Here is a 17971-nt window from a genome sequence, read left to right on the forward strand (position 1 = left end):
GCGCCCAGTGCGGCTGCGTGGGTGTTCCCTGCGATGAAGGCAAGACGAGATTAGGATGCTTCTGACGCGCTCGTCGCCACTGCCAAATGCCTGTTGTCTGTAGCGTCGGTGCATCGTAAAGCGTCATCACTTTTCTGAGGTGGGAACATAAATCAGCATGAATAATGCAAATTGTCGCATCTGCGTCCACCAAAGCATCTACGGGCACCCCTTGGACAAACACCGAAGGTATGTTGAACGGGCGCGCTCGATAAATTTCAGTCCTGCTGAAGTGTGCAGTTCTTCCTCCAAAACTACATCGCTTAGTTTTCTGGACGTACGGTAGACTTGAGTGAGACGGGCCGTAGTGGCGACGTGGAGCGACGGAATGGCCAAGGGGATTGGCGTATGGCTGAACGGTCAGTACTTCGGTCTTCAGTCGATGCGGACGGAGATGTAGAGCGGAGCAGAGGGGAAGAGAAGCGCCGGCTTTGGGAAGAGGCTCCAACGGAAAAGTTGCGCTCAGACATTTCGTAGCCCCGACGCTGGTCCTGCTGGCGCTTGCGGCAGAAAAGTGAAATATGGCCGCGATAGCCGCAATAATAGCACGCGCGACGTGGCGGACTCCAAGGCGGGTAGTACAGAGTGCTATGTACTCCCGGAGGCAGTGCAGTCAGATGGGCCGATGAGGGCTCAGGCGGCATGGACGGGATGTTCTGTGGAGGTGCTGAAGCAACGGACGCGTACGATCTTAATGGCACCGTTGAGTTGGCGTTCCCTGTAGGCGAGGCAACAACTTGCGCATGCGTCGGTAGCGGACGAGATACCGATGGTTGCACGCGCGCTGAGTAGGTCAAGGACAAGTTCAGGATGACGTCACGCAAGGCTGCGCCAGAAGGTGAACTAGGGCACACCGACGGCATCGACAAGCCCATTTATTGTAATTCTTCGCGTATTATTGATCTTATCATGAAACGTAGTTGTGGGTCAGCCATGGGAGAATATTCCCCAACGTCCGGCTGAAGCCGAACAGGCTCAAGTTCGTACAGGCGCTCACACTTTGTGACGATGTCAACGATAGTAGGGGACTTCTTAGATACGAGGGCATTGAAGGCGACTGTTCTACTGCCTTTCATATTGTCGATTACTTTGACTCTGGCATAGATGAACTCACACGGCGGAAGAGCGCAAATACATGCTCGATATACGATGTGTAAGACTCACCTGGATGTTTTTAGCGAGGATCGAGGGTTTGCGTTGCGATGGTAGAACGTACCGCTGGGGTACCAAATCCGTGGCGGAGTTGCTGATGTTAAGAACGGCCCGCTGACGTGCAAGTTTTGCCAGCCACTTGCGACAGCGGGCGTGAACTTTTCCTCGAAAGCCACCGCAAACCTCTAGGCAACGGGTGACTAAGTCGACTGTGTGTGGAGAACAATACGCGCGTCCTCGACTCTCCGTCGCTGGAGCCAAGATTAGTGCGATGAAGCAGGCTTTGTGCCTGAACCCGTCACCGCCAACCTGGTCTGCTGTGAACAAGGGAGTCCCGAGGGAACGTAGTTCAAAGGCCCCTTCCCACGCGCCGTTCCAGACGTAAGACAATGGGCAACCGGCCGTGCCGCGGGGGTCAGCTCGGGGAATAAAAGGCACCTTTACTGACGTAAGCCCCGAGTTCGGCGAAGAACGCCTTACCTCGATTGAGGACCATGAACATGTGCGGAAGTGTGTGTGTGTGTAATCCCTCGTGCAGAGAGGCGACTCGTTTACGATGACTGGTCGCAAGTTTCCCTCACCTTTGCATCGAGGGAGGACCGAGTGTTTATAAACCGCTGTTGTGCGGCTGCTCGAGTGTACTTTCTGTCGCAGTCATGCTAGACTGAAGGACGGCAACGTCCTGATGTAGATACTGTAAATAAACCCATATTCCTCGTTCTCGATGAGAAGCAGTCCTTCCCTTCATCAACGTCCTCAGCGTGGATAAGTTGGACGACGGCATGGGCCAGCTACTTTCCAAATCATGCCCGACTCCAATCTTGACAACTGGTTACGAACGGCGAGATTGACCTCCCAAATCTCCCGACTGGCTGACAGCGGGGAGGTGAACTTTGCGACGTGGTGCTGTGTCTGCGGTTAGTGCTTGGCCCTTGCTTTGATTCTCTAGGCTTCATTTTGTGCTTGTTCTGTAGGGAAGCTAGATTGTTGAGTCTTAGCTAGGTTTTTTTTTTTCCTAGGTAGATTTAGCGAGCAGGACCAAGGCAGTAAAGCAGCAATCATGGAGTTAAGGACACTGCAGAGAGACGGATTGTTGATTGTTGGTGAGGAAGTGGGCCTGGAAGTACGCAAAGAAATGCTAAAATCGGAATTATTGGAGCTAATTTCCGAACAGGCCAGTGAGGAAGAAATTGAAATGGCATTGGAACTTCTAAATAAGAGAGAAAAACGGAAAAGAAAAAGAGAAGAACGGGACAGAGAAGAACAGGACAGAAAGAAAGAGGAACGCGATAAAGATCGCGAGTGAAAAAAAATGCAATTTGAACTTGAAAGCAAACGTTTGGAGTTGTTTCAAGGAAGTGAAAGGGCTCTGCGGCGATCAAGTGAGGCAGAATCATACCGCATCGACAGGCTATTAAAGCCATTTGACGTGAGGACCAGGATAGGCTTATTCCTAAGTAACTTTGAAAGGACTTGCGAGAAGATGAACTTCGGTCCGAGTACATGGCCACAGCGGTTGCTCTCTATGTTGTCGTGTGAGGCGGCGGAAGTAATCGTCAGACTCAGTGCACAGGATGCATATGATCATGCGAAAGTTAAGGCTAGTCTCCTGAAGAAATACTGCCTTTCAGCCGAAGCTTTTCGGCAAAGCTTTAGAAGCACAAAAAGAAAGATAGCACAGACATGGCGCTCTTTGGCCACACCTGTCCCTTGCGCCATAAAACCCCATACATCATCATCAAGAAATATAGCGAGAGGTATCCGGAGTTTGCATATAGCTTAACGGCAAAACTAGTCGAGTGGCTCAAAAGCGCGGAAGCGTACGAGAGCAGACACAGGATCATTGAATGCATGTGTCTAGAGCAGTTTTACAAAAGTATCCCAGCATCTGTGAAGCTGTGGGTGCAAGACAGAGGGACAGAGGGACAGACAGAGGGATACAGAGGGAGACAGAGGGAGGAAACACTGTGGAAAGGGCGGCTGAATATGCCGAAGAGTACGCAACTCGTAGAAAGTTGAACGCCGAGGACGGAAATTGGAATGGTCGAAATGGACCAAGGAAACCATTTCCGTTCAAAAAGGGTTCGCAGACTAGACGATCGGAGCCTGTAGGCCTGGAGGAAAAGCCCGAAGAAAAGATCGAGGAGAAACATAACGGCGAAACTGTACAAAAAGAGCAGAATAGAAAATTCCAATCATTTAGACCGATCCGCTGCTATAAGTGCCACAAACAGGGACGTATCGCTGTGAACTGAGGAAAGCCTAGCGTAGTTTTGTCCTACGTAGATGAAAAAGACGAGAATATGGAACTTTGAAGCCCATATCCTCACGACCTGCAAGTTTATTGGCAAACCATGCCGGGTGCTAAGAGACAGTGCCGTCACGATGGACATTGTCCATCCGTCTTACGTGATGGTAGATGACTTCATCGGAGAAGTAGCATGGATCAAACAGGTTGTAGAAGAACACAGCTTGTGTCTGCCCACAGCCAACGTAAACATCAGTGGACCATTCGGCGAGTTAGAGACCGAGGCTGCAGTTCCCAAATCTTTGTCACTGCAGTACCCTTACATTTGTTCGAATCGTTCGAATCAGTTACTGCGTGACAAAGGGCTTAAACTGGGAGAGGGCATAGTAAAGGCATTGACGCGAGGCCAAGTTCGTAAAATCGCGTCGCTTTCGGCTGAAAATGCACAAGCCGCTCCAGAAGAAGTAGCAAAGGCGATAACTTCAATAACTGAACCCGAGCTAGGCTCGAGGGAGAAAAATACGGTTGAGGAAGGTCTGCCAGCTGACCAGCTCTATGAGAGCGTATCACTAGGTTGTCAAAGTTCGCGCCTGCAGAAAGAGCCCGCTGATGCACTCGCAAGCGAGACAGGGTCATCACTATCACCGGCCTCAAGGTACTTCGATCAGCTCTTACTTGTGAACAGAGTCATTGGAAGCAGAGCAAAAGAATGACGACAGCTTAGCTAAATTACATGACACAGCTAAAAAGACATTGCTAGGCGCAAAGTGACGATACATGAGAGAGAAGGATTGTTGTACCCGCCCTACAGAGATCGAAAGGGTAGGATTTTAGATCAGTTAGTCGTACCTACTAAGTACAGGGAGGACCTTTTGAGTCTTTGGCAAGTCCATTAACGGACGCCCTTCGAAAGGAAGCACCGAGAGCGTACACTGGGATAAGGACAAAAAGAACGCTTTCCAAAGTTTGAAAATGTTATTGGTTTCTCGTCCTGTGCTTCGCGCGTCAGACTACACAAAGGAATTCATAGTTCAATGCGACGCAAGCGACAGAGGTATGGGCGTGGTACTTAGGTCGGCGACGATAACGATTGCATCCTATCCTCTATGCCAGCCGTAAACTAAATGTAAGAGAGGAAGCCTACAGCGCTTCAGAGAAGGAATGCGCTTGTTTAGTATGGGCTGTCCAGAAGTTGTCGTCCTACTTGTACGGAGCGAATTTCATCTTCGAGACCGACCACTGTCCTCTGACGTGGCTCAATCAAATGTCACACAAAAATGGCCGCTTGCTCCGACGGAGTCTCACTCTCCAGGAGTACAACTTCTCCGTTAGATATAAGAAGGGAAAGTTGCATAGCAATGCGGATGGTTTGAGCAGGCTAATTTGAATTCTGCGTTTAAGGGTCCCGCCTAAATTTTAGGGTTATTATTGCTAATTTTGTTAAGCCAAGAAGATCCCCTCTCATTTAGCAGGATTCCCTCCATGATTGCATTAAAAATTGGCATTGCGAAATGCAGCAATTTTGTTTCTGCACTTATGTTTTCTTTGAAGCCGAGCGAGTCTAAAGTGAGATCCAAGGTACGTCATCTCGGCGCAGAGCCGTGTTGTGGGGTTCGTTTTGGAGTTGCCTGTCCTTGTTGGGTGTTTTGCGGCGGTGACATCATTACACAAGTGGTCGCTGTGAGCTAAGGCATCACTGCACGGCCACCAGCCGTTCTCTTCCTGCCCAGCGGTTGTCAGCACTGGACATTCGAGATTTTCTGGGCCATGGAGGCACTGTTAAGAACAGCCCACTGACGTGCAAGTTTCGCCAGCCAGTTGCGACAGTGGGTGTCAACTCCTCCGGGAACGCCACCGCAAACCTCTAGCGACGGCGTGACTAGGTCGACTGTGTGTGGGAACAATACGCGCGTCCTCTACTCTCCATCGCTTAAGCCAAGATGAGTGCGACGAAGCAAGCTTTGTACCTGAACCCGGCACCACCAACCTGGTCTGCTGTGAACAAGTGAGTCCCTGAGGGAACGTAGTTCAAGGCCCCTTCCCACGCGCCGTTCGAGACGCAAGACAATGGGCAACCGGCCGCGCCGCGAGGGCCAGCTCGGGGAATAAAACGCACCTTTACTGACGTAAGCCCCGAGTTCGGCGAACACCGCCTCACCTTGGTTGAAGACCATGAACATGTGCGGATGTGTGTGTGTGTAATGCCTCGTGTAGAGAGGCGACTCGTTTACGATGACTGGTCGAACATTTCCCTCACCTTCTGATCGAGGGAAGACCGAGTGTTTAAAAGCCGCTGTTGTGCGGCTACTCGAGTGAAATTTCTCTCGCAGTCATGCTAGACTGATGAACTGCAACGTCCTGATGTAGATACTGTAAATAAACCCATATTCCTTGTTCTCTATGAGAAGCAGTCCTTCCCTTCATCAACGTCCTCAGCGTGGATAAGTTGCACGACGGCATGGGCCAGCTAAATTCTAATTCATGCCCGACTCCAATCTTGACAACTTGTTACGAACGGTGAGATTGGCCTCCCAATCCTCACACTGAGTAAAGGCAGCCGAGCCAGTAAAATATATCTCGTGTTTGAAGAACCATGTCATCGTCACACCCGTCAAGTACAAGAAGGCACTGCGGAGCTTGAGGGATCATCGCAACAATTAGAGGAACTTGCTCGTAATCGTCCAACCAGTCCTGCACATTTTCCCTCCGAAAACCAGCGAAAAGATGGGGGTCAAGTTGGTGGCCCCTTAAGATATAAGGGGTGGCTTGCGGTGTCGAAACGGTAGCGCTAGAAGTGGAGGTTGAGTCGGCCTGAGACATGCTAGCGGACCGTAAACTTGAGTGCCGGCCTGAACGAAACTCCCGGGGGGAGGCTGAGCGAGTAGAGGACTGAGGATCGAAAACTCACCTCCACCTTGTAGGACGTCTCTGTTCGATCGACGTTTATTTGACCCGAGTACTCGGCGTCGAACCAGCCAAGGCGCACACCCGATAATCATGATCACACTCTTAACTGAAGATGAGGATCGATCACCGTAGGATGATGGTGATATTATGGCGATGAAGAAGAGGAGCGTAAAAAACCCCCACAGGACCGCCAATACTAGATCACCATCTTGAGAGCAAGTGGCAATGAGAGAGAGATGGAGAAGGTTTATCGACAGCTGGAAAGGGGACTAGCTAGCTTAGCAGAAATTTTGTACTACTACTATTCCAGATGGTCAAAGGAAAGGTTGAAAAAAAAGAAGATTGAAAAATACTATTGTAGATTGAACACTAAGAACAGGCTAAAAAAATGTTCTTAGTACTGCGATGACACGGACAATATGACGTGTAGCAGTAATTGATTGAGGCCAGTGTCTTGTAAAATAATTCGAAGTGCCTTTTATTGTGAAACCTGAAGCAGCCCTCCCCAAAGTATGATTGCACCTAGCGGTTCCAGGCTTTCATCTGGAGGCAGCTTTAAGAAACTCATTTAGGGGGACCTCGAAGGTGAGAGCCTGTAAAGCTCAAGTTTAATTACATAAGCCATGTCTTCGCATTAACTTTACGTGCGCAATATTGCAGAGCTTAAATAGCAACCGAATGGGGAGGTGACATTTAGCCCAGCTTCAGAGGGAACCATGCTCAGGCACGTTTGACACAAATCAATTTTCAGAGGAACATTTAGGAAAGGGGCTCGTATGGCAGCGTGCCGCCATTTCAGAGTAAACGCTGTGTGCTCGACAAGGCAGCAGACACAACAACCGCATCGCCACGCCTGGAAAAGGATGTGAGGAGAGAAAGAGGGACAAATGGAAGAAAGGTAAGGCGGGGAGGTAAACCAGACACACGCCCAGTTTGCTACCCTGCATTAGGGGAAGGGGCTATGGGGATGAAGAGAAGGAGAGGAGAGAGCGAGCGAGCACAGTGTCGCGCACATCGAAAGGTTCGCACCGAGTCTACGCACGCATCCCAAAACCTGTTGACTTCAGGTATTTCAAGAGCGCTTTCGTGGCTTTCTGTGCCATCGCCGCGTCCGCCCAGGGTCCAAGGATATTCATTACGGAAAGTGGTCTAGAGTCCAGCTGGTTCATTCCTGTACGGAGAACGTGACGAAGCGCTCGACGTCGTATTGCGGACAAATACACAGGATGCGTTCAATCGTTTCTGTGGTTCCACAAGGGTCGCCCATCGGCGTATTTCCCATTGCGATGTGTAACAAGTTGGCCTTCGTAAATGCAACCCCGATCCAGAGGTGCCACAATACTGTCCTCTCAATGCGGTAAACATTTGATGGCCCTTGTAGCTTTAAGGATGGATGCCTATGAAGATGACATTCCTGGAGGTTGGAAGAAGACCAGTATTTATGTGTCGCACCTTTAGCCACAATATGAAGCTTTCTTTCAGCGTCGGTTCTTTATAAGAGGATTGAAACTAGTCAGGCATCCAGATGGGCAGACCGGGTGGCTTCATCGGCGAGGTCATTGCCAGCAATGCCGGTATGTCCACGTATCCATTGGAATATAATTCCGTGCCCTTTAGCAGTAGCTTGATGGTGGTCTTCTCCTATGAGTCTTATGCTCATGAGTCTTATGATATAGGGCAAAATGCAGACTCTGAAGTGCCAGGTGAGACTCGCAAAAAATGACCCCTTTCTGAGGTGTGTCTTGCAGGAGATATTCGACAGCAGCACGCAGGGCAGCAAGCTCTCCCGCCGTTGATGTTGTCATGTGGGATAGTATGAATTTGATTGTGGTTTTCCTAGCCGGAATGACAACGGCACCTGTAGAGCTGGTAAATGAGACCGAACCGTCAGTCTAGAAGTGTATTCAGGTGTGAGGAATGGCTAACTGGAGCCATGGCAAGCTGTTGCTTTCAAGTTGCCGGCTACGCCAAAGTATGCGGGCAACCAACAGCGCCACATTGCAGGCTTGCAGCGAGACTTTAAATGTTGTTGGCGCGCCAGACGGTCAATGGAGATCAAAAAAGAAAAAGATACGTCTTCAAATGTGAAGGGGCAACGCTTCTTGTAGCGCACAAACGCTCCCCTTTTCCAAGTCAGCGACAATAAGTACTCTGGTGTTTAGATCCCCGAGAACCTTTCATGAGAAACCCTGATTTAACAGATAGTCATTAATTCTAATCGTTCCATTGCTTACATAAAGTGCAACTACTCGATCGCGCCTACCAGCCCAAAAGTACTTTTGCATAACACACCAGTCCCTTCAAAACTTCCATATGACTACTCCATCTGGGACCAACACGTTCAGTAGTTATCGCTCTACATAGAAGTCATACAAAACCGTTCTGCTCGTTTAATTTTACGTAGGCATTACCGCACTGCAAGTGTCACATCAGTAAACTCATGTTTTAATTTGCCTGACATTTCACTTCGACGTAAATTTGCTTGAACTCTTTCTTTTTCATAAAATACACCGTCTCAACCTTGTCCTAAGTAACTCACTCTTGACAGCACCCTGTTTTACTTCTTTACGCAACGACCATGAGTTCCAAGTTGCTGCGTCTCATTGTAGTAATATGCATTTTCATTCTTTTGTACCCACCACAAGCACGTACACGAACCACATTCTCGCCGACATCACCTCCGCCATCAATGACAAGAATTTTAAGACCACCATTTCCACTCACTTCATGTAATTACACCATTTTACACTCATGAATCTGTGATGTTGCAAACCCTGAGAGAAAATAAATGAAATGAAGTGAAGCAAATCGTCCAGTCATTCATATAACAATAACTTTCAGGTGCTACGTGGGGCTTCCTTTGTATCACTGCAACCAGTCCGACCAGTTGAGCACTGACCTCCATTATTAGGTTCGATTCCGACTTACCTCCCGTTTCCAATTTGTGCATTGTTCGAATGATGAAATTTCGAAATAGAACCGAATACGGATATTCAATTATACCGAAACACGAGATCAAAATAAGCGTTTGCAGCACGAGCGTCTCAATACTTTCATATAATTTATGAGCTACCCAATGTTAAGAAAGAACGCATGGATTCAGAATAACTGGAATTATAATTTCTGGCACCTGGGCATCTCCTGCGGCTAAAGTTTTCGAGTGGCTTTTCTTGCAGGTAACATATACTTAACTGCCACAGAGCTCTAAATACTGCTTATTATGGTCAACTGCCAATCGAAGATTGCTGCACGTTAATGAGTAGGCTAACGAAATGCATAAATTTCCAGCAATGCATCTGTAATCAATTCCAGACAGTTAAAACATTCAAACATTTGAATCCTTGCTTCCAAACGTCGCTCGAAATAATGCAGTCCCTCTTGACATGGACGTCGAGAATTGCTTCAGAGCAGTCACGCCTTTTACGTAGAAGGAGGACTCATGGTGCCATCCCGCACGACAGTGCAGTTTTGCAAGATGCGAAAGCAAAGCGACGAGTGCAAACCAACAAAATAAGTTGCGACTACGTGTCACGCAGACGCAACATTCGGACAAGTGTCGCTGGCTGGTGTATAAAAGCCAGCTGCCCGAGAGAAGCGGCCAGAACAAATTTGCTGTCTCTTCAACGTCGCTCGGTGGACAGGAGCGATCTTGGCTTAACCTGCGGGATCTCCGTAAAAGGAAAAATGTTTGCAACGGTGAGAATTTATATGGCAGTAATTTCAGTGCACATCACTTTCATTTAGAGAATCCTACCTTATTTTTCCCTTTCTGATGAATTATGCAATGTGGTGGGAGAGCTTGTTCAATATATAGCTGCATGTGAAACAATTACTACATGTGATGATGTTCATGTTGCAGAATACATTAAATGAGCTCATAAAATATGTGGGAAGGGCAGGTAGCGCCAAAAGTGCTCCCCGTCTTGTCCGTACTTTGTTTCCTGCGCTGTATTAATTTATTCGGCATTAGGAACCGGCTAGATTAACTAAACGTCTTGTTGCGTGCAAATTTATTGCTTTCGTAGCAGCTGTAAATCTGTTATATGCGCATTTTGATGCCTGAAGGGTCCTTCCATCTTCGATTAGGTCTAATTATGACAAATGTTTATGCGAGCATGGTGAACAGATTTCGCGCTGTTCACTCTGCTGATCGTGCCTATCAAGACAGTCAGCAGGGTGCTAGTGCACAACATTATATTCCCGTTCGTTTTCTCTCTGTGGTGTTTTAATTTCATTAGTTATCTTTTCCAGTTTTGTTTATAATGTTCATCTTATATCTATGGTTGTACTTTTTACTTCCTCCTCCTACGTCCATCATTACCATAACTGATGCACCATTAGATTATCAAACTGATTGGCTCATGCATAATCAGATTTCACGTCCCAAAGAAGCATTGCGGATATGAAGGGCGCCGCAGTGGGCAGCTGCAAATTAATTTCGGCCTTAAATTAGGCTACATTTCACTTTAAGTGAAATGCAGCCGCCGAGGATTGAAAGTTGAAATCAATAACTAGCAGCTGCACAACGGAGACATAAATCTTAAAAAAAGTAGAAGGTCTTACGTGTCAACCATCTCGAGTTCCCTCAACATGGACGAGCGCTGTCAACAATCCTTGCGAGTTGCACGGAGCCACTCTTTTTCGAAACCCCCGAATGAAGAACTCGCGCGTACTTTATTTCAAGGCTTAAAGGGCTCTTTGTATCAACAGATATTCAATTCACTTTTGCTAACTCCATCTATATATGTAGAGGGCTTAGAGAAAGGTGATCTCTTCACTTGAAACAAACAGATTCGGTTTTTCGCGAAAATGAGAGCCTAATCGTCAAAGCATAAAGTACGGCTACACCAAGCCATTGAGCACAAGATGATTCCGGAATACAATTGCAAACTCTTATCTTATCAAGATAACAGGTACAAATTCTTCACTTGACACATGATTCTGTTTGGAAGCTACAGGTGAGTACTCTGTGTACGCATAAAGAAAAGTTGAAAGAAGCGTTCACAGCACCAATAAAGCAGTTAGAGCCCCTTCCTGGTTTAAAGACGAAAGAGAAAACGAATATTAATTGCCCTCTAAAGTGTCCGTTAAAAGCTTTCTGAACAATTTAAGAAAACGTATCCGATCTCTCGCAGAGGCTACACTGTACATGTTGGATAAATATTACTACAGTCCATGCAGCAGGTAATCTAGAGTTCCGTCTGAAAAAAATCGAAAATTAGCTTGGTATGGCTGCCACAATGCCGTCATGCAGCGTCATCAAAAGGACCTAAAACCTACAGACGCTATTGGTTGATTTAGTGATTGTCAGAGCAGTCTTAGCAGCACATGTTGCTAATTTTGAGGTAAATCAATGAAAAACACACGTACATGGGATATGAAAAAGCCATCAAAATCATTTCATCTTTTCGCGGTGCATAGCTGTCATCTGCGCATGGCCTCCGAAATCGAACCGGCGTATTACAATCTAGTCGAAGAATTTTAAAAATTATTAAACATGAAATACGTGAAAAGACGTGCTTGACAAGTGAAATCTTTTTATGATAGAAAAGTGCTTCAGGGCCCCTGTAGCATATCGCCCGCTCGAAGATTAGCTAACATACGGCTGTTTCACAGTGCGTTTAACAGGTGAGCAGGTACCACGCTGAGGCGAGGCCCAACGTGAAGTGTGCTCGAAGGTTTTCGTGCTTTTGTAGATTACAAACGTTATTTTTCTTAATCCCAGTTGCAAGTGCTGGTGGTGTACATCGCCGTTGAAGCCTACGGCCTAGGCCACCACCACCAGCAGCCGACACAAGCCGGATACGGGGGCGCCGGCTTCGGTGGCTACGCTGCTGTGGAGACACCTTACGGAGGATACGATGCCTATGCCCCTGTGGGTACCACTTGCTCTCTGTACGCATGCAATACTTCCGGTCACTTGCCCTGGAGGTTGACACTGGTGTGAATATGAGTGCATATGTTTTCTCACGCACGGTAACAATGATATAGTTCGCTTTATGAAATCACAACGTCTTTTGCTTTGTGCTTATGTCTGTCCCATATTGGGCTACGTTCTGGCTTGCCCCTACTCGCAGCTAGTACTTTAAATTAACGTCAGAAGTTCTGGCGAGGAGGCTACTACTCAAAGCAAGTCTACTTCTTGCTGAGACAACCTCGCCGCTATTTCTCTGATTGAATCTTCCCTCTCGATGTTGCCAGCTGAATTTAGCCGAATATTTTGCTTTGTGCGCTTTGCCCCTTCAATCATTACTTTATCGAGGAAACAACTGCATCCTGAAAATCTCCCGCGGCTATTTACGCGGGCTCACCTGGCGTGTCCATAAAAGCGCGTTACCTTGCACTATAAAATCAGAATTGTTTGCATAATATCGACATTGTTCTGCATATATTAAACTAGCCATCCGTAATCAAGAAACTGTGAACACATTTTGCTAAAGCTTGGTGCAGCAAGCCTGACGACGGGCGACAGTACGTATTGCGCTGATAAATTTTTCGAGAACTCCGCTATCACGAATACGTTGTTCGAGGACGTTGTTACTCTGTAAAAAAAGACGGCACAGTGTAAAGAATGCACCTGTTACCTGCCAAACATTCTGCCGGAAGGAACAAGCCTTCTTCACAAGGCTAATTTCGCGAGCAGGCTCTTAATAGAGTTTCTGGTACAACTGTGCGGTGCGAATTTTAGCATTCTTTCTTTTCGTCCTTCATAACAATGTTAGTGACAAACCCATGCCTGGGAGGCTTAGATGATTTTATGGGTTCAGGATTATGCTGCTAGGCTTTCGTCACAAAACAGGCAATAATTGCTTTTCCAGTTCCTCTCTACAATTTTATGTACTACACTTTTGCATAAGTGTATACTGCCTGGCCACCCAGCACAGGGCAGCCAGTCGGTACTTACAATGGTTAACCTCCCTGTCTTTCCTCTCGTTTTCTCTCTCTCTCTCTTTGCGTAAGGGTTGCAAGCGAAAAAATCTCGTTCTTCTTCTGGCTTGCAGCCACCTCAGCCGTATAGTTTCGGCTACGACAACGTGGACGAGTACGGTAATCGGCAGTTCCGCACCGAGCAAGGTGACTCCAACAACGCCAAGACAGGCTCGTACGGCTACCGTGACGTCAACGGCCTCTACCGCCGGGTAAATTATGTGGCCGATGCGAACGGCTTCCGTGCTACCATAGACACCAACGAGCCGGGCACCGCCCCTGGTGCCAGCGCCGACGCGGTCTTCAAAGCTGCGCCAGTCGTCCCTCCGGTTCCCTCGGGAGGTGGACAGGTTGGTCCATCAGGAGCCTATGTCGCTAGGGCGGCGGGGCCTTACAACGCTGGTGGCTACAGCGGTTACGGCGGATACGGATACAACCCCTACGGAGGCACTGCTGGAGGCTACGGATACACCCCGTACGGACGTCAGGGTTACGTTGCCAGTAGCCCAGCGCTCGGCGGATACGCTTACGGCGGCCAACCACCTTACGGCTACGGTGCCACCGGCTACGCTGCGCTCAACTCACCGGGTGTCTACGGAACCCCTGCTGGATACGGAAGTTGGCCTTCCGCTCACCGCGGGTACCGCCGCCGTCGTTAATGAACCGATCTGCAGAACTATGCGCTAAAAACAAGGTGTTCTTTTCTAAATAAAGTGGGAACATTACGGCCAAAATGCTTGTCCCAAACTAGAGATAATAGGTGAGAACAGAAGGCGAATCTCAAAGTCAGGTGTCTAACATTCTGCATGTAAAAAAAAGATCACAAGAGATTATCTTCAAGAAACCATTACCTCCTTTCTACAAGCAACACGTGACCATTACCATATATCTTTAGTGGTGAGATTGTCTCTTGCGCGTTCCGAATGATTTATTTCGCACTAAGGCAAAACTTACTGGTGAAAATCAAGGTATACGTTTCTTGAGTTCTGAGGCGAGTAAATGTTTATCTCTGGATCAGCACTTTCTTAGCTCCGTGTACCACAGTGAATGGGTAGCATCGCTTATATTTGAACTATATTCAAATATATATATACATAAGCTATAATATAGCTTAAATATAAGCTATACAACGCAACGAAAAGTCTGCATAAACATAAGGTCTTACGCGCAGCATGGCTGGGTGCTACAAATAATCGTACACGGTAAGTTTTTACATCACAAGGCGGGTAAATGAGCTTTTTGCAACAACGACACCCTGAACGTGTAAACTGGCACCTATTAAAATAGGCACTTTTAGGCGCGCCCTACACTCTTCAAAAAGTTTGCTACCTTTTATTGTTATCTTGTCCCACAACAATAATCGCCGTCTGCCTTGCTTCCGTTTCCTTTGCTTAACGTCGTCAGCCTGGTGTTTCCAGGCTACGAAAGGAATGCGCGTTATCACCGTGACACATAATTCTGGACAGGAAGTTAGGGAGCGCAGAGTTTTCAAGAAAGGAATCGCAATACCGGCAGACGACGGCTATTGCGTGGATCAAGATAAGCCCCAATAGGTGCCAGCTTTTTTAAGAGATTACAACAATGGTGCTTATGTTGAAACACTGAAAAAAGCGCCAAGCCAAAGCGTTCACCAATACCCTTCATTTATTTTTTCTGACTTAAAACCCACTATGAAGGGTGCCAAGATGGGTACAGCCCTCATAACAGGTGTTTCAAACAGTTTGTACCGAACTTTAAATGGTCACACTTTATAGATAAATGAAATCTATGCCATATTGCCTACAGCCGCCTGATCTTCTTTTTTAGCTAAATTATAGTTACCTGATTATATGCGTGTATGTATATTGCGAGGCAGCTTTTATACCTAGACGCCTTATACAACAGGCCACGCGCTGAAGCAGAAGAAGCTGGCCATGATGATGAATATGTAGAGGTGAACAAGATGAAGGGTGAATATAATGCTCACACTACACCGGCTCCAAGTCATTTGCGTAGTTTATGTTTAATATGAGTACGTGCTGCAGGCACATAAGCATATTTATGAATGAAGCTGCAGACAGCTTGGCCAAGGCTTCTATCAGCGGCCCTGTGCTGATCCTTCTTCCAACGACCGGTTTTATCACGTCTGTCAGGTGATGTCAGGTATCGTATGTCAATGTGATGCATCATAGGGAGCTTTGCGGCCTTGTTGACTGGCATCGGTGTTGTGGCGGGTGCGGTAGTGACACCGGGCATTGCCCGAAACTAACTGCTCACACACTGATGTCGACGAGAGCCCCGGCACACGAAAGAAAAGTATGTCGAACAGAGTGATCGGTTGACCGCGATACAGGAGGAAAAAATGGACAGTATCCCGTAGTGCGTTGCACGTCGGTGTTGTATGAGACAGTGAGGAATTACAGAATCAAAAGCGTACTTAACAGAGGTAGTTGGTTCATTCTTCGAGGGTTGTAGCAGGAGAAGTTGTAGAACACAGAAAGTAATGAACAGACGTTGACGTAGCTGCACTGTCACCGGGAGCGTTGTCCGCAGAAGTCAGCGAGATTAAGCAAACTCTCTTTTGGCTGGAGGATGGCCTCAAACAGGTCACCGCTAGCGTCAGTTGTCTCACCGGTAACGTTAGCCAAATTCAGGTTGCACTCGGAGATCCCAACAGGGGCCTCAGAGCTCTCGCTGATCGCATCGAAGTTATTGAGGCGCGAATGGCTTCATCCGCCTCCGTCGTACAACCGCTAACCGTTCCCGCCGTGCTAAAGGAAGCTAGACATCAATATCCCACCAGGGCGGCGGCAGGAGGTCCCAGTCTCTGCGCAGCCCTAACTGCCCCGCTATGTGCTAGTCTGTCCGGTCCGCTATAATATATAGGTCCAAAGAGCGTTTTCGCATTTGGCAATGGAACTGCACGTGGTATTGTAACAAAAAGCCCCTCGGCCGCAGTTTTTCAGGTCTTTCGCTATCAAACCTCACGTCATTGCTCTCCAGGAAGCATTAGTCTCCGCTGCCTCACTCCAGGGCTACAGGGCCGTGTCGGGCCGGCCCGGGGGCGAGGGATTTGCACCTTGATTTATAAAAGGCTGACTCATCTCACCCACGACATCAAGCTGGCGAGTGGTAGAATTGAATACGTCATGGTTGAGATCCTGGTCGACGTACAGCAGCGGAATCACCGCAGAAACAGCGTGTTCATCCTCAATATCTACAGCAACCCCAGGGACTCGCACCAGCAGTTCAAGACTATCCTGCAGAAAGCGACCGACTTGGCCGGCCCTCGACCCTTGGTCGTCATCGGTGACTTCAACGCACCGTACGACATCTGGGGTTACGTCAACGACACTACCAAGGGGCGCAACCTGTGGCAAGACGCCTACACGATGGATCTCACTCTGGTCACTGACAAGGATTTTCCTACGCGCATCGGCAACTCCGTCAGGCGAGACACGACGCCCGACCTCGCGTTCGTCAGGAACGGCGAGGACATGGGCTGGGAGAACACCGCCATGGAGTTCGGCAGCGACCACTACATTCTCGAGACCAACTTCAAAGTGTCTCGGAGTAGGATCAAAGAAATCACGTTCATAGATTGGGACCACTTTCGCGAGATTCGCGAAGAACCCGGCAGAGCCAGGGCAACCGCCACTCTCGAAGAATGGTGCGAAGGCGTCCGAAACGGCGCTTCCGCGGCTACCAAGAAAGTGGAAACCGATCTCGACGTCGAGCGGATCGACAGCAGACTTGTCCACCTGATCGAGGCCGAAAACACCCTGCTCCGCCGATGGAAGGGTCAAAGGCTAAATCGCAGATTTGGAAAAGGTCTCGGAGCTCAACAAGGTCATCGATGACTACTGCAAGACGCTAGGCCAGCAGCAGTGGGACGTGCTCTGCGAATCCATTGACGGACAGATGCGCAACGGCAAATCCTGGGATATGCTGAAGCACCTTCTCGACGAAAGCGGCTCAAAGTCAAATCAGAGGCATACGTTGGCGCGGGCCCTTCACGAAGCCACCAGGTCTCACACTGTTGATGATCTCGTCTCAAAACTCGTATAGAAGTACTTGCCCGTCCGTCACGATGAAGATCCGGTGACCCTGCTCCCGGACTACCGAGGCCCTCCACGCCCCGAGCTCGGCGAAGGCTTCTGCATTGCAAAGGTCAGACAGGCCATCTTCGCGCTCAACCGCAAGTCTGCGCCGGGTCCGGACGGAGTCACCAACAGAATATTGAGAAACCTCGAGGACACGAAGATCGTCTTTCTGACCGACAAAATCAGCGAAACCTGGAATAGCGGCGTTGTTCCTGCAGAATGTAAGATGGTCTGCATGGTGCTCATTCTCAAGCCCGGCAAGGCCCCGAACATCAAGAACCTCAGGTCGATTTCTCTAACCTCCTGCGTCGGCAAAGTCATGGAGCGCGTCGTCCTCAATAGGGTCAACGGGTACCTCGAAGACAACGAGTTTTACACGCACAACATGATCGGCTTCCGCGCCGGACTCACGACGCAGGATGCAATAAAGGTAATAAAGCATCATATTGTTGATGGCCGTTCCAGAGACGGCAAGGCTTTGCTCGGCCTGGACCTTGAGAAAGCTTTCGACAACGTGCTCCGCAGCTTCATAGTAAAGACCATTTTAGACCTGGGTCTCGGTTCCAGATTCCATAGCTACGTCAGCTCTTTTCTAACGGACAGGAAGGCCAAGCTT

General features: G+C 48.4%; 1 protein-coding gene across 1 annotated transcript; it reads left to right on the top strand.

Moving 5' to 3' along the window:
* Nucleotides 1-90: 90 nt before the first annotated feature.
* LOC135900229 (prisilkin-39-like) lies at nucleotides 91-13958 on the top strand. The gene is made up of 4 exons (XM_070537957.1): nucleotides 91-228; nucleotides 9883-10042; nucleotides 12072-12221; nucleotides 13348-13958. Exons 1-4 carry the CDS (start codon nucleotides 158-160, stop codon nucleotides 13930-13932), a joined length of 966 nt encoding a protein of 321 aa, XP_070394058.1. The 5' UTR covers nucleotides 91-157; the 3' UTR covers nucleotides 13933-13958.
* The last annotated feature ends 4013 nt before the right edge of the window (nucleotides 13959-17971 follow it).

The sequence above is a fragment of the Dermacentor albipictus genome, chromosome 1, assembly GCF_038994185.2.
Source record: "Dermacentor albipictus isolate Rhodes 1998 colony chromosome 1, USDA_Dalb.pri_finalv2, whole genome shotgun sequence".
Lineage (NCBI taxonomy): Eukaryota > Metazoa > Arthropoda > Arachnida > Ixodida > Ixodidae > Dermacentor > Dermacentor albipictus.

Excerpts from the sequence above, each read along its gene's own strand:
- LOC135900229 (XM_070537957.1), top strand. The coding sequence starts at position 158 with ATGAATAATGCAAATTGTCGCATCTGCGTCCACCAAAGCATCTACGGG. Across the intron at positions 229-9,882 it reads CCCTTGGACAAACACCGAAG|ACGCAACATTCGGACAAGTG; the intron begins GTATGTTGAACG and ends CGTGTCACGCAG. Across the intron at positions 12,222-13,347 it reads GATACGATGCCTATGCCCCT|CCACCTCAGCCGTATAGTTT; the intron begins GTGGGTACCACT and ends TCTGGCTTGCAG.